The sequence below is a fragment of the Atractosteus spatula genome, chromosome 4 (assembly GCF_055471065.1).
Source record: "Atractosteus spatula isolate fAtrSpa1 chromosome 4, fAtrSpa1.hap1, whole genome shotgun sequence".
Lineage (NCBI taxonomy): Eukaryota > Metazoa > Chordata > Actinopteri > Semionotiformes > Lepisosteidae > Atractosteus > Atractosteus spatula.
This window is the reverse complement of record NC_142709.1, coordinates 20,071,452-20,088,470: the sequence shown is the minus strand read 5'-3', so window position 1 is coordinate 20,088,470 and position 17,019 is coordinate 20,071,452. Positions and strand designations below refer to the sequence as shown.

At 34.5% G+C, this 17,019-nt stretch overlaps 1 protein-coding gene across 2 annotated transcripts in view; it reads left to right on the top strand.

Moving 5' to 3' along the window:
- Nucleotides 1–17,019, top strand: part of diaph3 (diaphanous related formin 3) — a 458,904-nt gene that overhangs the window by 345,551 nt on the left and 96,334 nt on the right. The window contains exons 22-23 of one of the 2 annotated variants that reach the window (XM_088913166.1): nucleotides 7,960–8,080; nucleotide 10,926. In XM_088913166.1, the coding sequence (XP_088769292.1) occupies nucleotides 7,960–8,080; nucleotide 10,926 (122 nt within the window). Of the gene's footprint in view, nucleotides 1–7,959; nucleotides 8,085–10,925; nucleotides 10,927–17,019 lie in introns of both variants that reach the window. The other variant, XM_088913165.1, reaches the window with a different exon arrangement.

Sequence of the window (17,019 nt, the reverse complement as noted above, 5' to 3'; positions counted from 1 at the left end):
AGAAAATACTTTTAGAAAATACTGATACTTTTTCTTTCTAGAAATGGCTTTTTATTCATTTTGTAAAATGTAAGAACATAGTATTTCATTAAATATCTTGTCTAGTTGACTGACAAGCAAGTCAATACGAAATACAATCTGCAAAATTTCACAGTAGTCATGCAATGCCGGTAGGTGACTTACACAGCCTTTACTTAAAATGCCATGGGCCAAATCACTCTTCAGAAAATTACCAAGCTTGTGACAAGTTTTCCTTTAGGACTAAGAGGAACCAAGTGCTTCCTATTACTGGCCAAGCACCTAGCAAGCTTTCTCAGATGTCATTCTCTTAATCACCATAGAGCAAATTCTCAGTTGTCTAAATCACTAGCACTTAAAGATTGACATTCACCCGGAACATGTCCTACAAATATAGTATGTTCACAATTATTTAACCACAATTTTTTTTGGAAATTGCATTCAGTTTGGAGCTTGTTTCCTTATGGTATTTCTTCATATCTTAATTCATGCCAGTAAATTTTACTTAATCCTGGATTGTGTTTTCTTTTCCTTTTTCCATCAAACAGTTAAGGCATGGCCTTTGTTTTAAGATACTGTACCTTGATAATATAAGAAAGGTTACAAATGATTGGATGCTCTGCTCATCTACCTCATTTGTCTGTTAGTAGCTATCTGATTTTTTTGCAACACAATTTAGTAACTTATTTCAGAACCCAAGAACCCTTTGTGTTAAGAAGTGCCCTTCGTTCACAGTTTTAAATGCACTTTCATAGAGGTACCATTTGTTTCTTTTTATGTGTTTCACTATTCATTATAAAAAAAATCCATTGGAGTGATTTTGAAAACTTAAATCAGGACCCTTCATAGTCCTACTAAAAAGCACAGATTCTTTAGTATGTCAGAGCAGGACATTATTTTGCAACAAGGTAACTAAATTGTACATAATATTCTAAAAAGAGTTCCTACTAGTGCACTGTTTAATGTTAACATAACTCCCCTTGATTTAAATTAAAGATTTAACTCCTTAACACGTATATATGTTTTTGAATCCTAATAAGTTTTTTTGCCTTTCTGCCTGATTATAATATCTGCCTGATATTGCTTCCGCACATTGTCTAGTAGACATACATGACTATCATTATAAACATCTAAGTCTTTTCCATAAGTTGGTTCTTCAAACTCAGTGTATTCCATCTTATACAGTATTTGTAATGCATGCTTTTACAACCTCCATGCAATACTGAGCTTGATTATTGAAGATGTGACAGTTTTCTAAGTTGTTTTGAATTTCCTTTGCATCTTCTACAATGTTTGCAGTTTCTTCTGCTCTAATCTGAGAACTACTATAGTTTATTAACAATACCTGAATCTAGATCATTAATATAAAATAGGTAGAACAGGGTTGACAATACAGAATACCCTAATTGCATCACCACAATTTGAGCATATATCCCTTTATCTGTACCCTCTGTTTCCTGTCCATTAATCAGGTCTTAATTCAAGTATATGTATTACCTGATTCACAGTTTAACAGATTTTTTTTTTTATGAGGAATTTTATCAAAAGCCTTACGGAAGTCAAAATATACCTTATCATACATTCATTGCTGTTACTCCTAGCTCCAAAGTACGCCAACAAGTCAATTAAGCAATACCTGCCTTTTCTACATGCATGCAATTCCTTAGAATCTTATTACTTAGTCTTTTCTTAGCATGAGGCATGGTGTTTGCTTTTTCCTTGAAAAACACGAGTAAAATTTTAATTTATTAGCAATTTCCATTTAATCATTTTCCATATTTAATTTTTAGTCTGCTTCATCGTTCACTGTTCTTTTGTTGTTAATACTGATAATTCTTCCCATTTCTCTCTTGGCCTTTCTAATACAGGTGGTCCCCAATGTACATCAAGGTTAGGGACTAGAAAATCAAGACATACAGCAAAATGATGTACTGTATAAATGGGAATATCCAGGGTTTGGGAGCCTAAGAGCATACACTTTGCCCATTTGACTTAATTAAATGGGGAGGTTTTCCCATAAGAACTAAAGAAACAGAGTTAGAATTAATAAGAATGAGTTAGGTTCCATGTTTCACTTGTAGCTAACCAAATACATACAAGAGGGTCCCACTATACATTCAGATTGTGTTCTTAAATAATGCAACTTTGCAGCTTATAGGAGAGTGACTTAGGGGAGTTCATATCCATAAGAAAACTGTGTCCAGGTGTATACATGTAATGTACAAATTCTAAATCAAACCAACAAAACAAAATTTCCCCACACACTTTTAATGCAATTTCAAGTTAGCAGTAAAACACATTATGTGTGATGGTAAGTACTCACTTTCATGTTTTGGCATAATTCAAAACCATTGTTTTGGACAAAGGTCTAGAAAACAAAGCTTTTGTACAGTTTCAAAATATACTTGAAAACATTCTGTATTATGGTCACAGTTCCATAATGGTTCTCCCACCTCTACTTTATATTAATCAATGGAGACACTTCTTGTAGTAGGTGCTCTGACTAACAAAGCTGTCAATAGTCATGTGTATATTTGAGATTCCAGTTTAAGCTGCTGACATGTCAATTGTTGTTTTTTTCTCAGTCTGTGTAAGGAAAATTAAAATCTACTTTGAAATCTCCCATATTTCTCTATACATTTTCCTGTACATGATAACTGAATTCCGTTGGATCTATAGTATATTCCTAACAAAATATCTTTGAATGTTTTAATAAGTCCGATCCATATCTTTTCTGTGACAGTCTATGAGAAGGAGCTAGTGGATGTTTTTGCCCTTGTCGCATGACCTGTGTGGCCTAACATTGTTTAATTGTTATATGGCTGTGTTTTGTGTTACTTTTACCTGTTGTGGTTCCACAGACTTTAATATTTCTGTCTGCTCCTCCATCCTGTGTCAAGTTAAAGAACCAGCTGCTTCACCCTGTAAAATAGGGTTCACGTGTTAGTCAAATTTGTGCTGGGGTGGGGCTTAGAATATTTTGCCTGGCTTAGGTGGGGGGATCGGGAGTGTTTTTTTTGTAGCGTTGTTTGCGCTATGTGTTTTTTAAATGGACCTTCTGCACTTCTTTTTCTTTTTACCATTAAAGATTTGCGCCAGACTGAATGAGCAGTCTTGTTGATGGTCAAGTCACACAATTCTCTCTTTCCTAGCGTTAATCCCGCATCAGCAGGGTCCGCTTGTCGGCACGCCTGTCTCCATTTGGTCACACCTTCAATTCAACTTGGCTAAACTTCAGTATCTGATTGTTATACCACCATGTTATTGTTCCATCTTTCCGGTTTCTCTGTAACACCTCTGTTTACAAAACTGTAAAAGCAAATACTGTTACCTTGAAGGAGGTGGGCATCGTGGTAGTGATAAGGATTTTCATAGGCATATTGTTTTTAATCTGTTTTTTAGAAGCACCACAGTCGCGTAACATAAAATAGACCCATTTTTTGTCTTGTATTGCAAAAAACTTTTTTTTCAGTATTTTTAGTCAATACGTAGCAAACCAAAAGTGAAATCATTTCCATTTCTTAGTTAAAAGCAGTGTGATATCAAAACACAGCCAAGTCCTTTAAAAGATTCTCATTACTGAAGTCAGCTGTCTTGCACTTAAAACTATTACTAGTGTTCACCAAGTGGATACATTATCAGACATTCTGTATAGCTACAAGGAAGGTTGTCAGCAGTAGTACATCACATCTTCCTCAACTTATGCAGAACACATATGTTGTTTAAGGCCTCCTGCTGCAGGCTAATAGAGGAAAGATAGATTAAAAAGTACAATGTAGAGACACTAAAGTAGAATCTGTGTTTACATTCACATCGTTTTTTTTCTTTGGTAGCTATAAAGACAGAAAGGGTCAGACACAATCCATGTCTTTCTATTTTGTCTTGCCCATTATTTTCTTGTTTTCCATTTTATTTGCTTCAATGTCTTGAAAACCATGGCCTGTGTCGCTAAATCCCACTTGAGTAAAGAAACCTGATAAAGATAATAGGTTCTGAACGTGATAAACTCTTGCAGTTAAGATATTAATAAAGAAGCCCTGTGCCTTGAACCTTCAGGAAATATTCTTACATCTTTTTTTTTGTTATGTATGCACGCACTTAGTGTACTGTACTTTGTATTTTTCCTACAGAATGTAAGGAAGATAAAGTACAACTGTTACTACTCTCCTACAGCATTGTGATGATTTGGAATTGCAGTCAATAACAATCATCCACTGTGGATAGAACTTTGTTTCAATTTCCTTGTAAATGTAATCCATGCTAGCACTAATTGAGTGAATTTTAAGATGTGTTAATTTAAAATGTAATTAACCGGTTACTTTTCTGGTGGTATTATAAAACAAAGCAATGTAAACCAATGTACAACCAAATGAGCATTAAGTTTCTTAAACAACATCATAATTAGCCAAATTATTGGTCAACCATCTTTAGTGTGTTCTGGTGCCCATAAAAACCTGTTATAAACATAATCAGATGATGGCAACTTATCTCTTCATATATTATTATATTTTTCATCCCAAGTCTGAAGATGGGATTTTGTTTTTTGCTTATTGTATTATTTTTTATAGTTCAAGAAATATAAGGTTTAGGTTCTCGACATTTTCAACAGCTGAATGTAAGAGACAACAACATAAATTAAACTTAAATTAAATTAAATTAAAATCTTGTATTGAGACTGAACATTTCACATCATGACTTTAACCATCTACTAGGAGAGCCTTGCTGAGATTAATTTTACAGTGAGTCTCTTAAATTTCTGATGTATTTATTAAACATTTGCTGAAATCAATGGATTTTTATTTTCAGTTGTTACATTTTGTTTTCATTTCTCTTTTCTCTATTACTGTGATTCAAGTTGTGTAAGTTTTAAAGTACACTTGTTTCAACATCACATTTGTTGTTTACATTGTAATAAGTAACCGTTTCTGTTAGGTTCTGTTTCTGTAAGAAAGGTAAAGTTTCTCTTTTTTTCCATTATATTATGTTTTTTAAGAAATTAAAAATAACAGTGACATGGATTAATTACAAACGTCTTTTTCTGCAGATGAATTAAATGTTAACTCCTTGTATGTAGGCTGGTCTTAATAGATGATTACTGATGTGCAAAGATTATATCCGCAGATCCTTCTCATTGTCTTTAATTTCAGTCTCCCTTATTATGTTACTGTGTACCTGGAACTACACCTAAAATAAAGCAGGACATCTAATTTTTAAATGAAATGGGAGAACATGTTCAAATCTGAAAACAACATCTTGTCATTTACTTGGAGTCCCTCACATATTTTTCCTCAGTGCACTGTTCTACAAATGAGGTGCGTGTCCCCACATGTGAAGAAAGGTAATCAGTGAAGGGAATAAGTGCTACTGTCCTGCTGTAAATCAGCTGTAGCAAATGTGCATTGTAACAAATTGTCTCAATACCAAAGTGACATTTGATGTCTCTGTTTATTTATCAGAACGACAAAAAATAAAATTAAGTAGTTATTGGTGGGGTGAATGCAAAAATATAAAAGACATCAGATACACCACTATAATCCAGTATATACTACAGTAATAAATATTTGTTAGCAGGCTATACAAGAACTATAATTGCATATTAATGACCTGTTAGTACATCAGATTGGTAAGATTCTGTGATATATACAGTGTACTTTTTTCCTAACAAAGAAATGCTTTAGGTTTAGTAGCAGTGTGTTTTATTTAGAAGTAATGAGTTCTCTCCTGCTTATCTCTGAAGATTTGATTCCCATTCCTGATCTGCAGTTCACAGAGAAACAACCTTCAGTGCTGTTTCAAGTGTTTCACACCTGCCTGTAGTGCATGAAGAAGTGCAATAAAGGGAAGAATGTTAAGCATGCAAATGTGTTCTTAAGATATTTGATAGCCTCACTGCCATATTAAACAGTTGTATTGCTCTGTTCACTGTTATACTTTTTTATCATAGACTGAAAACATTTCATAGGCCTTAATGTACATATTTTTATTTTCAGTTTAGAGGACCACACATAGATACTGCTTCCGTTTCACTTAAGGCTGTAGTATCATTAGCTTCATGAACTCTTCATGAGCTGTTTTATAATAATAGCATCTTACACTTTGATTTTAAGGTATAGTATCATCAGGAAATTAAGAGTATAGTAATTGTTTTAAAAATACATCAAACTTGTTGTTCTGTTTTAGCACAAAAGCTTAGCAAATATTTTAAAATGTATTGAGCAAAACTAGCAGCTTGATTATTTTGTCTTATAAACATAATGTTGAGATATTGTATCCAGTATGCTGGGTGTTTAGCTCAAAGGTAGAGATTCTGCTTATGTTTAATTTTCCCCCATCTATTTTTTATTTGATTTGTGCATGTGATTTTTATGATATAGTGGACGTTAGAACAAAAAGGCCTATTCTTTGGACTTGTAAGAAAGAAATGGAAAGGGTTTGTTTTTTCTGAACTGTCATCAATAGTCACTTGCATAGTCAATTTAAAAGCAAGCAGATGTTTTGAAAATAGAGATGGCTGTGGTGAGCTTTCAGTTTGCAGCAGTATCTCAGAACTTGATTCTAATTAAAGATTTCAGCTTTGCAGCAGTTGGTCTCAAAACTGAACTTTGTCTTGGGGTGATCAGTGGGAACAAGGATAGTGCTGAATACTCAAGCTGGAATACCGCTCACAATAAAATAACATTTGCATGTTGGGCTTGCCAAAAGGGTTCAGATGTAATATTGCCGTTCTGTTTCTAGTTAAAAACAATCTCCGTGTGGTTTCCACATCTGAGACAGCAGCATTTCTTTGTGAAAAGAGCACATTGGATATATGGAAATCGCTCTTCTAAAGGCTGTGTCAAAATCAGGATGTTTATTTTCAGTTTTTTTCTGTTGTACCGACAGAAAACTCCTTTTAAAAGACGGTATGCCAGCTGTCCCTGTTTGTTTCGAGGGATCTGTGCTGTTTTTTTTCTGTTTACATCGAAGAAGAGGAATGTATCATTTCGTGAAGTCACCTTTGATCTTTGCATTGGTTATATTGCTTGTTCCACTGATAAGTAAAGAGGCTGTGGCTTTGAAAATAAGGAGAATGTGGGATAGATACATATCAATTAGCTAATCTACTCTTTCATCAACATAACCCACAATTCGCTAACGATCTAAAACTAAGGCAATTCAGTAGCAAACTTTAGTTTTTCCTAATGCATCAATTTAAATGATCATGGCTAACTCATTCAATTATAATTAAAAATCATTTTTACCTTTGTTAAATGTTCTGTTTTAAATAAACCTTCCAAGTTGTAACTATTTAACTAATAGTAACTACTTTTTCTGAAGTAGTAACTATTTAAATACATTTAAATTTATATTGTTAAATTTTTAACACATGCCTAATGGAGCTCAAGATCTGTGCATTATTTTGATTTAACAATTGACGTGGTTTGTCCCTGACAGAAGTGTGTCAATTGGTGTCATTTTTTTTTTTTCAGTTAACCAATAACTTTTTGACTTCTTTCATATATTTTTATCAAATGCTTTTGATGATCTATATTGGAGATTCTGTTTTGAGTAGGTTTAAATTAAAATGCACCCAAAGTTTTGTTTACAAAACCATTGTCTAAAAAAATCACTGGTAAGGAATTGACTGCTTAACAAATCACATTGTCAGCGCAGGTAATTTTGTACTGGGCTTAAATTCTGAAAAGGAAAATTAAATGGATTAATATATGAGATTCTTAGTATCCTGTTAGATTAAATTTAATAAATTATTATTTTTTTCCTAAAAAGGCAAAGTAAATTAAAGAATAAAATTGCATGTAAACAGCATTATTATATACTCATAGCCCTACATGCTTGATTGCTTTTGGAGTTGTATTTGTCCGATTGTATTTGCATAATTAGTGCATTGTGAAATGAGAATGTCAACTGGTTTAATTTATTCCTTTTTTTCTTCTGTTTCAGTCTCAGCAGAAAACCTGGAGAAGAACTTAAAACAGATGGAGCGGCAGCTTCAACAGCTTGAGAAGGATTTAGAGACCTTTACGCCTGCGGAGGACATGCATGACAAGTTTGTCACAAAGATGTCCATATCCTTCCTGACAGTTACAGTGGTCACTTAGCATTAGCCATTTAAGTCATAGATTTATTTAACATTCAGATTTCTTTTGCATAATCCTTGTATAAGTGCTCTGTCAGCTTCCACTCTGTTATTCAGACAAGGACACCTCAGAACTTACTTTCTTGAAACATATTTTGATTTTAATATTAAACAGTCCTGGTGAAGTAATTCCCATTTATTTTGAATTATGGTTTCATAGTATTTTTAGTGTAAAATGTTCTTTTTGTTTAAAGGTTAATTTATTAACTGCAGTTGCCAGACTGGTTAGCAGACTATTGTGACTAGTTTCTCGTCACTGACTTTTAGAAATGTCTAGGATACTATCATCAACATCATCATAATTGTTCTTCCATAGCACTACCTCTACCATTCTTTTGGTTAAACATTTAGGTTATTTCTAGAATAAAAAGTTCCCCTAAATTTAAGTCCAGGCACACCCTTTAGTGTTTTTTTTAGCGGGTTTGTAAGTTTTGGAATCATGAGTGTCAAAATACCACTGGCTGATAAAAGTTACTCCTATCTTTCATCTTAAACCTTAGTATTTTTGCAAACGTCATTTTTCTACGTTATGTGAATATGTCTCTGCCCTATGTGATACAAATCTCTCTTGCTTCCATCGGATCAATAGCTATCGGTTTTTCTTTCTGTCAGTCTATCACTATATTTTAAAGTAAGTTAAGAAAGACAACGAAATAATAACAGTGCCTTTAGCTAGCATAAGCCTGCTATGTATCTGTATGTATCATGGGAAGTCATTAAATGACTGACCATTGTTTTAGTAAATTTCTCTACATCTGCCTAAATTAAGTGCCAGATGCAATTTTTTTTTACCTGCTCTTGATTGTGTTCTGTAAAATCAAGCTCACAAATGATACATGTAGTAGTCCTCTACATCCTGTCCCAGAAGACTGGTGCTCATTTAAAAGCTGAAGTCTTGGATATGGTTCTAGTAATGCCTGGCAAGCACATTAATTAGGGAAGTGCTCTCAAGGTACGATATATTACTTAAGCAAAGGAAGTCTGATGAAAAGGTTAGGGCTGCAGCATAGCACTAGGTTGTCTGGAGCTGTCTGAATGTTTCTGCTTTTGATGGGAAGCTGTGTAGAATCCCACAAAAGTTTTCAGAAAAAGCAGCTTGCAAGAAATCCAAAATAGGAAGGATGTTGCCTTGATGGAAACAATTTGTCATTCTGAGACCAATTACAGCCTGTAGCCTACTCTGTCACTAAATATCACAGTCAATGGGCTTTTAATGAAATGAACTGATTAGCATTCCCAATCCCTTTATAATTCTGATGTACAAACAGTTGCTGTCTTCTCTGTAGACCAAGTTCATAATCTCTTTACAAAACCTATCTACATCAAGGTTTAGTTGACTTTTTAAACATGAAAGCAGGTGAACTTAGTCCAGTTAAAGATTTCCTTTTTTGTGATTGGAGGAGGAATAGAAAATGTCTTTGCTGAAACATAGTGGTTTTGTCATTTAATTGTATGCTTTTAGTTGGGACATATTAGATTACAAGAAATCCACATATTAACACTTGATCTTAATTTATTTAGTATTCACATTACTGGAAGTGTTTATATACAGTATGTCATATATACTGTAGTGTCTTTTACATTAAATGTCTAACATCAGTTAGAGCAGTTTGCAGTGTATTGTCAAGTGTAAATATCTCATCTACCTTTACATGGTATCTATTGTTTCTACACTAGAATTCACATTGTTTCACATTGTTTGAAAGAAGAGACATAAGGGAATTTTTTTTTTTCTTTTGGGGCAATCCAATGCCAATCCAGGTGCATTTGGACTCACATTTTACCTTAAAGCAATTTCCAGGGGATATGAGGAACATGACCTTTGTCTCTTCATTTACTGCAGGTTAACCACTACACTGGGTCTTTTCTCATGTTGGCACCCTTTCCAGTTTTCAAATATTCCTGACAATTGTTTAAAAAAACAGGTATCTGCGTTTCACCTATTGCTTTATCATTCAAATATGTTAACGTATTTTCAGCCCTACAAGCCAGAAAAGGCTTTATGCAGCTTTGTATTCCAATCAAGGAAATAAGCCAAGATTTCTAAGGGAAAAAAAGCAGTTGTCAGCAGAAAATGAAACATGACGCCATTTAACCTTCAGAAGATCAGCCAGGGGGAGTTATCTCGGGGTGACAGTCTCTGAGGAAATGCAGAAGCCCACCAGTTGAATTGTGAATTATGTTTCTGAAAAGAAGTTATATGTTCGTGTTTCTTTATTGATTTCTTTTTCTTTGCTCATAGAAAGTATTAACTTTTTATTCTACTATGGATATAAAACACATGAATTATTTTGAATTGATATGCACATACATTTATAAATGGAGATCAGTGGTGCATTAAAAAACAATCCACTAGTTAGAAGCTGTGCCAAATAAATGACTGAGGTGACTGTTGCCAAATATATATATATTTTTTTATATACTGGTGTACTTTAACTCTCACCAGGACAAATGGACAGAAAATTGATGAATAAATATACTAAGGTTCATACTGAGTCTGAAATCTGAAGCCCCAAAATGGATTATACCTAAATTCCTTTGTAAATGTCATATATATAAAAACACTTTTAAAATGTTTCTTAAAACTCATGAGGTTCATGCTCCATGCATTAATCAGTATATCGATATCCCTTTCTCAGGGGACATTGTGATTAAGTGGTTAGGGAGCTGAACCCAGGACATTATCCTTTAGTAATGTCCTTTACCCTAGTTGATCTGATAGAACTTCTGCCTGTGTTGCCATGGTTACCTGATACCATGGTTTCTGGAGGGTTAACTTGCACTGGATGGACATCTCATCCAGGGATAATCTTATTACTTCAACTTTGTTTAACTCCGTCTAGAGAAGGACCTTAAATATGTGAGGTTGATGTAATACCACTTTCCAAATACAGAGTTATGACAGTAATGTGTTAATATCTTGGATCTGTCCCATTATTTTCCCTGCTTGCTAGCTGAGCTTGAAAAAGCCATGAAAAGCTGAATACCCTAATTGCTGGCAGGTTGGTTTTGAAGCAAGAAAAATTAATAATAGATTGCATTTTAATACAACATGTAGATCTACATATTATAAAGGCAGTGAGAGATGAACCAATATTTGTGAAAGAGCTCCATTGATTTCACAGACCTCACACTCAACTTTAGATGATTATAGTTTGGATGTGATTACAGTTTGCGCCTCATTCAAAAGTCAAACTGCAAATGGCACTATTGAAGGCAATTTGCACATCATTCAAAAGGCAACCTACAAATACAGTAGTTCGATCAAACGAAATGTAGTGGAAAAGCAGCTGAGAGTATTCCACACTTCACCATGTCATTTCAATTCGAAATCTGAATTCATGATGATGGTAATATTGTATTTCAGAATAAATGAAAAACATACACTGATCAATACAGATGATTCTAATTATTAATTAAGTCAACTTTAAAGCTTATGCCATTGAATTTAAAATAAATTATATAGATCGAGAGCATTCATTGCAAATAGTATGTGCTTACACTATCGCTGAAAAATGTCATTCTGACATAACTTAAGCTTAAAACAACATTTTGTCTTTACCAAAGTCTCATCAGGCTGTTATGACATGAAAATTACAGTTGTTTATTGTAATGGTTTCTACAGGTTCAACATACTGTACAGTATAGGGATAGAACATTGCATTGGTGGGTGATGATGTGTAGGACATTAAAAAGAGGGAAATGGGCTTTGCAGCCACATCCTAGCCTGAGATATTTTCCTGTCATTGACAGAGCTGCTGATGTTAAGGTATTTTGAGCAAATTAAGTAGATAGGAAACAACAGATCTGGGCCAATTTTCTGTGATGTGCATTGCAAAGGATATGATCTCAAACTAGACAAAAAAAGGACAGATTAAAAAGTAGTTGGGCTGGGATGTTTAATTCAAGTCCTTTTGTCCTCCTCAAACATGACATTCAGTGAAATGCGTAGGTTGGTAAACTCTTGGACTACAAAGGAATGTGCTTAACCTTAACATCAGAAATGAAGGTATTTTGGTAAATACCCTTTCAACCACTATGTCTGTATGACGTTTCCTATTGTTAGAAGTGCATTCATCATCATCACTGAATGGTAATTCTCTACAAATATAAATCAGTTCTCAATTTAATTTATTTCAATGGCTCTTTAAGTTGTCATATAATTTAATAAGGTACTTTGTCTAATAGCAATTCATAATGCCATTTAATCTTCTTTTTTTTCTCTTTTTATTAGCTTTTCTGTAATTTTAGAATGGATTAATCAAGTATCTAGCATTTATTTTGCTTAATTACTGTTACACATTTGTTTTTTTTAAACAATTTTTATTAACTTTAATTTTTCTAAAGCATGGCAAACCATTTCCACTTTCCAGGCAGTGGTACCTAATCATGGTGTCCTACCAAAGGCTAAATGGCTAAAATAGAAGTACTGTGCATTAAGGATTTGACCACGTCAACAGCAGCACTCCAAACCTCAACTATAGATCTGAACTCAGTGAACTGGAGAACTCAGTGCAAATAATGTAAAGACATGACAAGATCCAGTGAAGTCAGAGGAGAGAATCTGAATTAGCTCAGAGCTATACCTACAGTATATTTCCTTAGCTTTTGTAAGATCAGTCTACTGCATCCATTTCTGCTGTGGAAAACCAAAATGTACATAATAATTTAGTAAGAATGCTAAGAAGAAATATACTTGCTTGGTGTAGTACACAGAAAAGGAAAAGTAACCTGATTCAAGTACCTAACAACATCTGGACATTCCCAAAATATGTTAAAAAGTGCCAAAAATGCCCCAAGGACAGAGCATATGCAAGGGAAAAGATTCTGATGATAGTGTCTGAAAGAGGTCAGGAGTGCTCTGTGTAGAACATTTAAACGAATCGTTCAATAATAAGTTGTGTAAGCTAAATTTATTTTGTCAAGAAATGCCTTTATCTGTCAAATCTGCATCTCTGTAAACCAGTGATCATAAATGATTAACAATAACAATTAAAGAATGAAGAATTTGTTATGCAGAGGCTTACCTTTAAATAATAAACTTTATTTTTATGTAACTCCTTTGGTGAGGCCAGCAGGGGGCACTCACCCTGCGGCCCAGGTGGGTCCTAATGCCCCAGTATAGTAAAAATCCCAGGGTGTTTCTTGAAAAGAATAGGGGTGAATTGGCTATGAATTGGCTACATTACTTTGTTCTCCCCCCCCAACTCCGACGGCAGGCGGAGCGACGTGCTGGTTGGAGTATTTCTCGGTCTCAGTTAATGGCAACGTCAGCTCAAAGATTTGGTTAAAACCACCAAATGGAGATGGGTGTGCCGACAAGTGGACCCTGCTGATGCGGGATTAACGCTAGGAAAGAAATTTTTATGTAACTCCTTTAATGGTGACTTCTCAAAGCACTTTACAAACTGACAAGAAAAACAATACATAATATATACACAATGAAAATACACAATGAGAGAAGATAGTAGATGGGGTTACGGAATACGGTAGGGGCAATGGGATATATAAAGTTAAGTAAAGGCCCTTCTAAAAAGAAGGTTTGGAGTCTAGATTTGAAAGAGTTTATAAAAGGTGATTCATATTCTTAAAGATAGAGTTCCAGAGCTTTGGGGCATAACAGGAGAACACCCTGTCACCCATAGAGTGTAGATGGGCATGGGGAATAGACAGGAGACCAGAATTAAAAGAGCGAAGGTCGTGAGGTGAGAGTAGGACGATAGTAGCTCAGACAGGTACTGAGGAGCCAAGCCATGCAGTGCCTTATAAGTGATCATGAGGATTTGGAAGTTGACACAAAACCTGACAGGAAGCTGTGCAAGAGCTGCAGGATAGGAGTATGTGTGCTTGCACTTGACCTGGTCAGGCAGCCAAATTCTGGACACACTGAAGTTTGTTCAATGTGAATTTAGAAACCCCAGCGAGTAGAGCATTGCAGTAATCGATTCGAAACAAGACAAATGTGTTGACCAACTTTTCAGCAACAGTTAGCTACAACATAGGACATAGTCTGGCAATTTTTCTGAGGTGAAAGAATGATGTTTTGACAGTATGTTAAACATGTGGGTCAAACATCAATCATGAATCAAATCTCATCCCCTGGAATTTCAGTTTTGACTGAAGCTCAAGTAAAGTATAATGCACAGATAAAGTTGATGTGCAGTCTAGTTACAATTTAGATGAAGGAAGTTTTGAGTCATCCATGTTTTTATGTCAGAGATCCAATTAGAGAGAACAGAGACAGCTACATCAGTGTCAGGTTTGGCGTGGACACAGATTTGAGTATCATCAACGTAGAAATAATAATTTAGGCCATGCAACCTTAAAAGTTAAACAAGTGGGAACATGTAAAAGCTAAAAAGTTGGGGGCCCAATATTGAGCTCTGAAGAACACCAGACTGAACAAATCCAATTTCAGAGTTAAATCCTCCAAGAGAGACAAACTGACAGAGATCAGTGAGGTAAGACTTTAACCATTTAAGAGCAGTGTCAGTAACTCAGTAACTCCAAACATAGTCTCAATATGAGAAAGAAGGATATCATGGTTAATAGTGACGAAAGCAGCTCTAAGGATGAGAAGAAGAAGGATGGAAAGAGAGAATCAGAAACCATGAGAACATCCTTAGTGACTTTGACCAGGGTAGTTTCTGTGCTATGAAGTTGTTGGAAACCAGATTGGAGGGTTTCGAAGAGGTTATTTGCAATGAGATGGTTATTTAACTGAATATTAATAGCATGTTCTAGATTTTTTGTTAGAAAGGGTACATTGGATATGGGGCAAAAATTGTTCATATTGTCCAGATCCATGTTTGGCCTTTTGGCACAGAGGTAAGTTTGAAATGGGGTGGAAATTGTTTAGATTGTAAAGAGTCATGTTTGTTTGGTTTTTTGTACAGGGGTAATAGGAGCGGTTTTGAAGGCCGTTGGTATCACACCAGTGCTCAAGGGTTCATTTATTATACTGCCGGCAATGGGGCAGAAAGTAGTGAAACAGGATTGAACAAAGTGGTGGGAATAGGATCCTAATAGGCAGGTTGTGGATTTCATATGCAAAACCAGTTTACTGAGGGGTACAGAGTCAATTAGAGAGAAGTTAGAAGGGATCCAGTAAATCTAGGCAAGCAGGGAGGAGGTGTGGAGGTAAGAGGTTGTCGAGAGAATGTGATGCCGGATGTTGTCGATCTTTGTCTTTTGTCTGTTGTATCTTTGTATGCTATTTTTGTCCCTCATAAGAATAACTTTAATAACATTAACTTGTACTGGCCTCACAAAAATCCAACATGTATTTTGTTATGACTTTGCATAATTAATAGTTGCAGTGATGAAACAAACTTAAAATGGTACTCATGATTCCTCACTTAAACGTAAGGAATAAAATATTTTCTTCTTTATATTTGTCTTCTAAAGAGGAAAGAATATGGATAGTGCCCAGACTAGAAGGCATAAATGATTCAGCAATGTTTTTAAAATTTTAATAAAGCCAATAGGGCATGAGTTAACATTAAAATGATAATTTAAAAAAAATTATCATCACTGAGCACTATTTCATTGGGTTTAAACTATAGGTCCTTTTCCATAGCTGCATGACTGAATGAATGCCTAACTTGTTAAATCTTAACATTACATTTACTTATCAGATAACTTGAATATTTTCTGCAGATTTAATACTCCCAAAATGTTCTTGAAAATGTTATTAGCCTGAATTACAAGTCCAAATCACACATGTAAATACCATATTATTTGTGCCATAACCTTAAATATACTTACAGTAACTTATTTTAACTCAAATTTACTGTTTCTTTCTCCGTTTCTCCCGTGGTTCATTATTTCTAAAGCAATAGATAAAAATTAAACTGTAGAATTAGTTTGGTATTGATAGTGATACTTATGTGCTGTAAGCCAAATAAATTAGGATTCAGAAATATGCATCTTTACAGAGCCTGATTAAAATGACCATATTAATCTTGTGAAGAAGAATGCTGTTAAAAGCAGCCCATGCATTTAAAAAAGTTTTAAGTTACTTTCTTTTGACTCCCAATTTCCCTGCCCCTGTCCTGCCATAATCCCAGTTTTTTGTGTGTACTAGAATATGTTTCCTTCATGTTCAAGATAGTTTTCAAATATACTGTATATATTTCTAGCAGACTTGATAATACAACATATTGCTCCTAAAACTCATTCATCTCAATTCAATGCTGAATATTATTAAGCTGAAAAGCAGAAATTTCTTTCATGCTAGATAAAATTATATATGCAAGTAACATAAATGCCATCTTAATTGTACAACAGACTGTAGGATGTTTGCTGTTTAATTACACAATTTGGAATTCCCAAAGACTTTTCATATGTTGTCTGTCTTCCTCATTACTTTTGTGCTATAAATATGAACATTTTTTTTTCCCATGCTGGAGTCCTTTGGGTTTTTTAAGTAACCCACAAAAGCCTCTGAGGCCCATTGCAAGAAGTAGTGTGTGTTCTGCAGTAAATGGAATGCTAACATATATATGCATTGCTATTTTTGTTGTACTTTTTCATTCAGAAAGAAAATACACACTCTGTATTTGACATTCAGGATGTGAACGTTTAGATGTACATTGCATTTCTAAACCATAAAAGTGGCCATGCAAAGAGTACAGAACCTTCTGTGCGTGGGAGTTGTGCCCTTGAGCAAGGTATTTCACTGATTGCTCCAGTAAATGCCCTGAGATAAATGGGTCTCAAGGTTGTTATTGTAAATGAGAATTTTTTTCTCAATTGACTTACCTGGTAAAATAAGGGAATAAAAAAGTGATTGAAATCCAAAATTCAAAGAAAAAGAGCACAATATACGTGGTAGCAAAATATTTAGTTTTCTCACTCTGTTG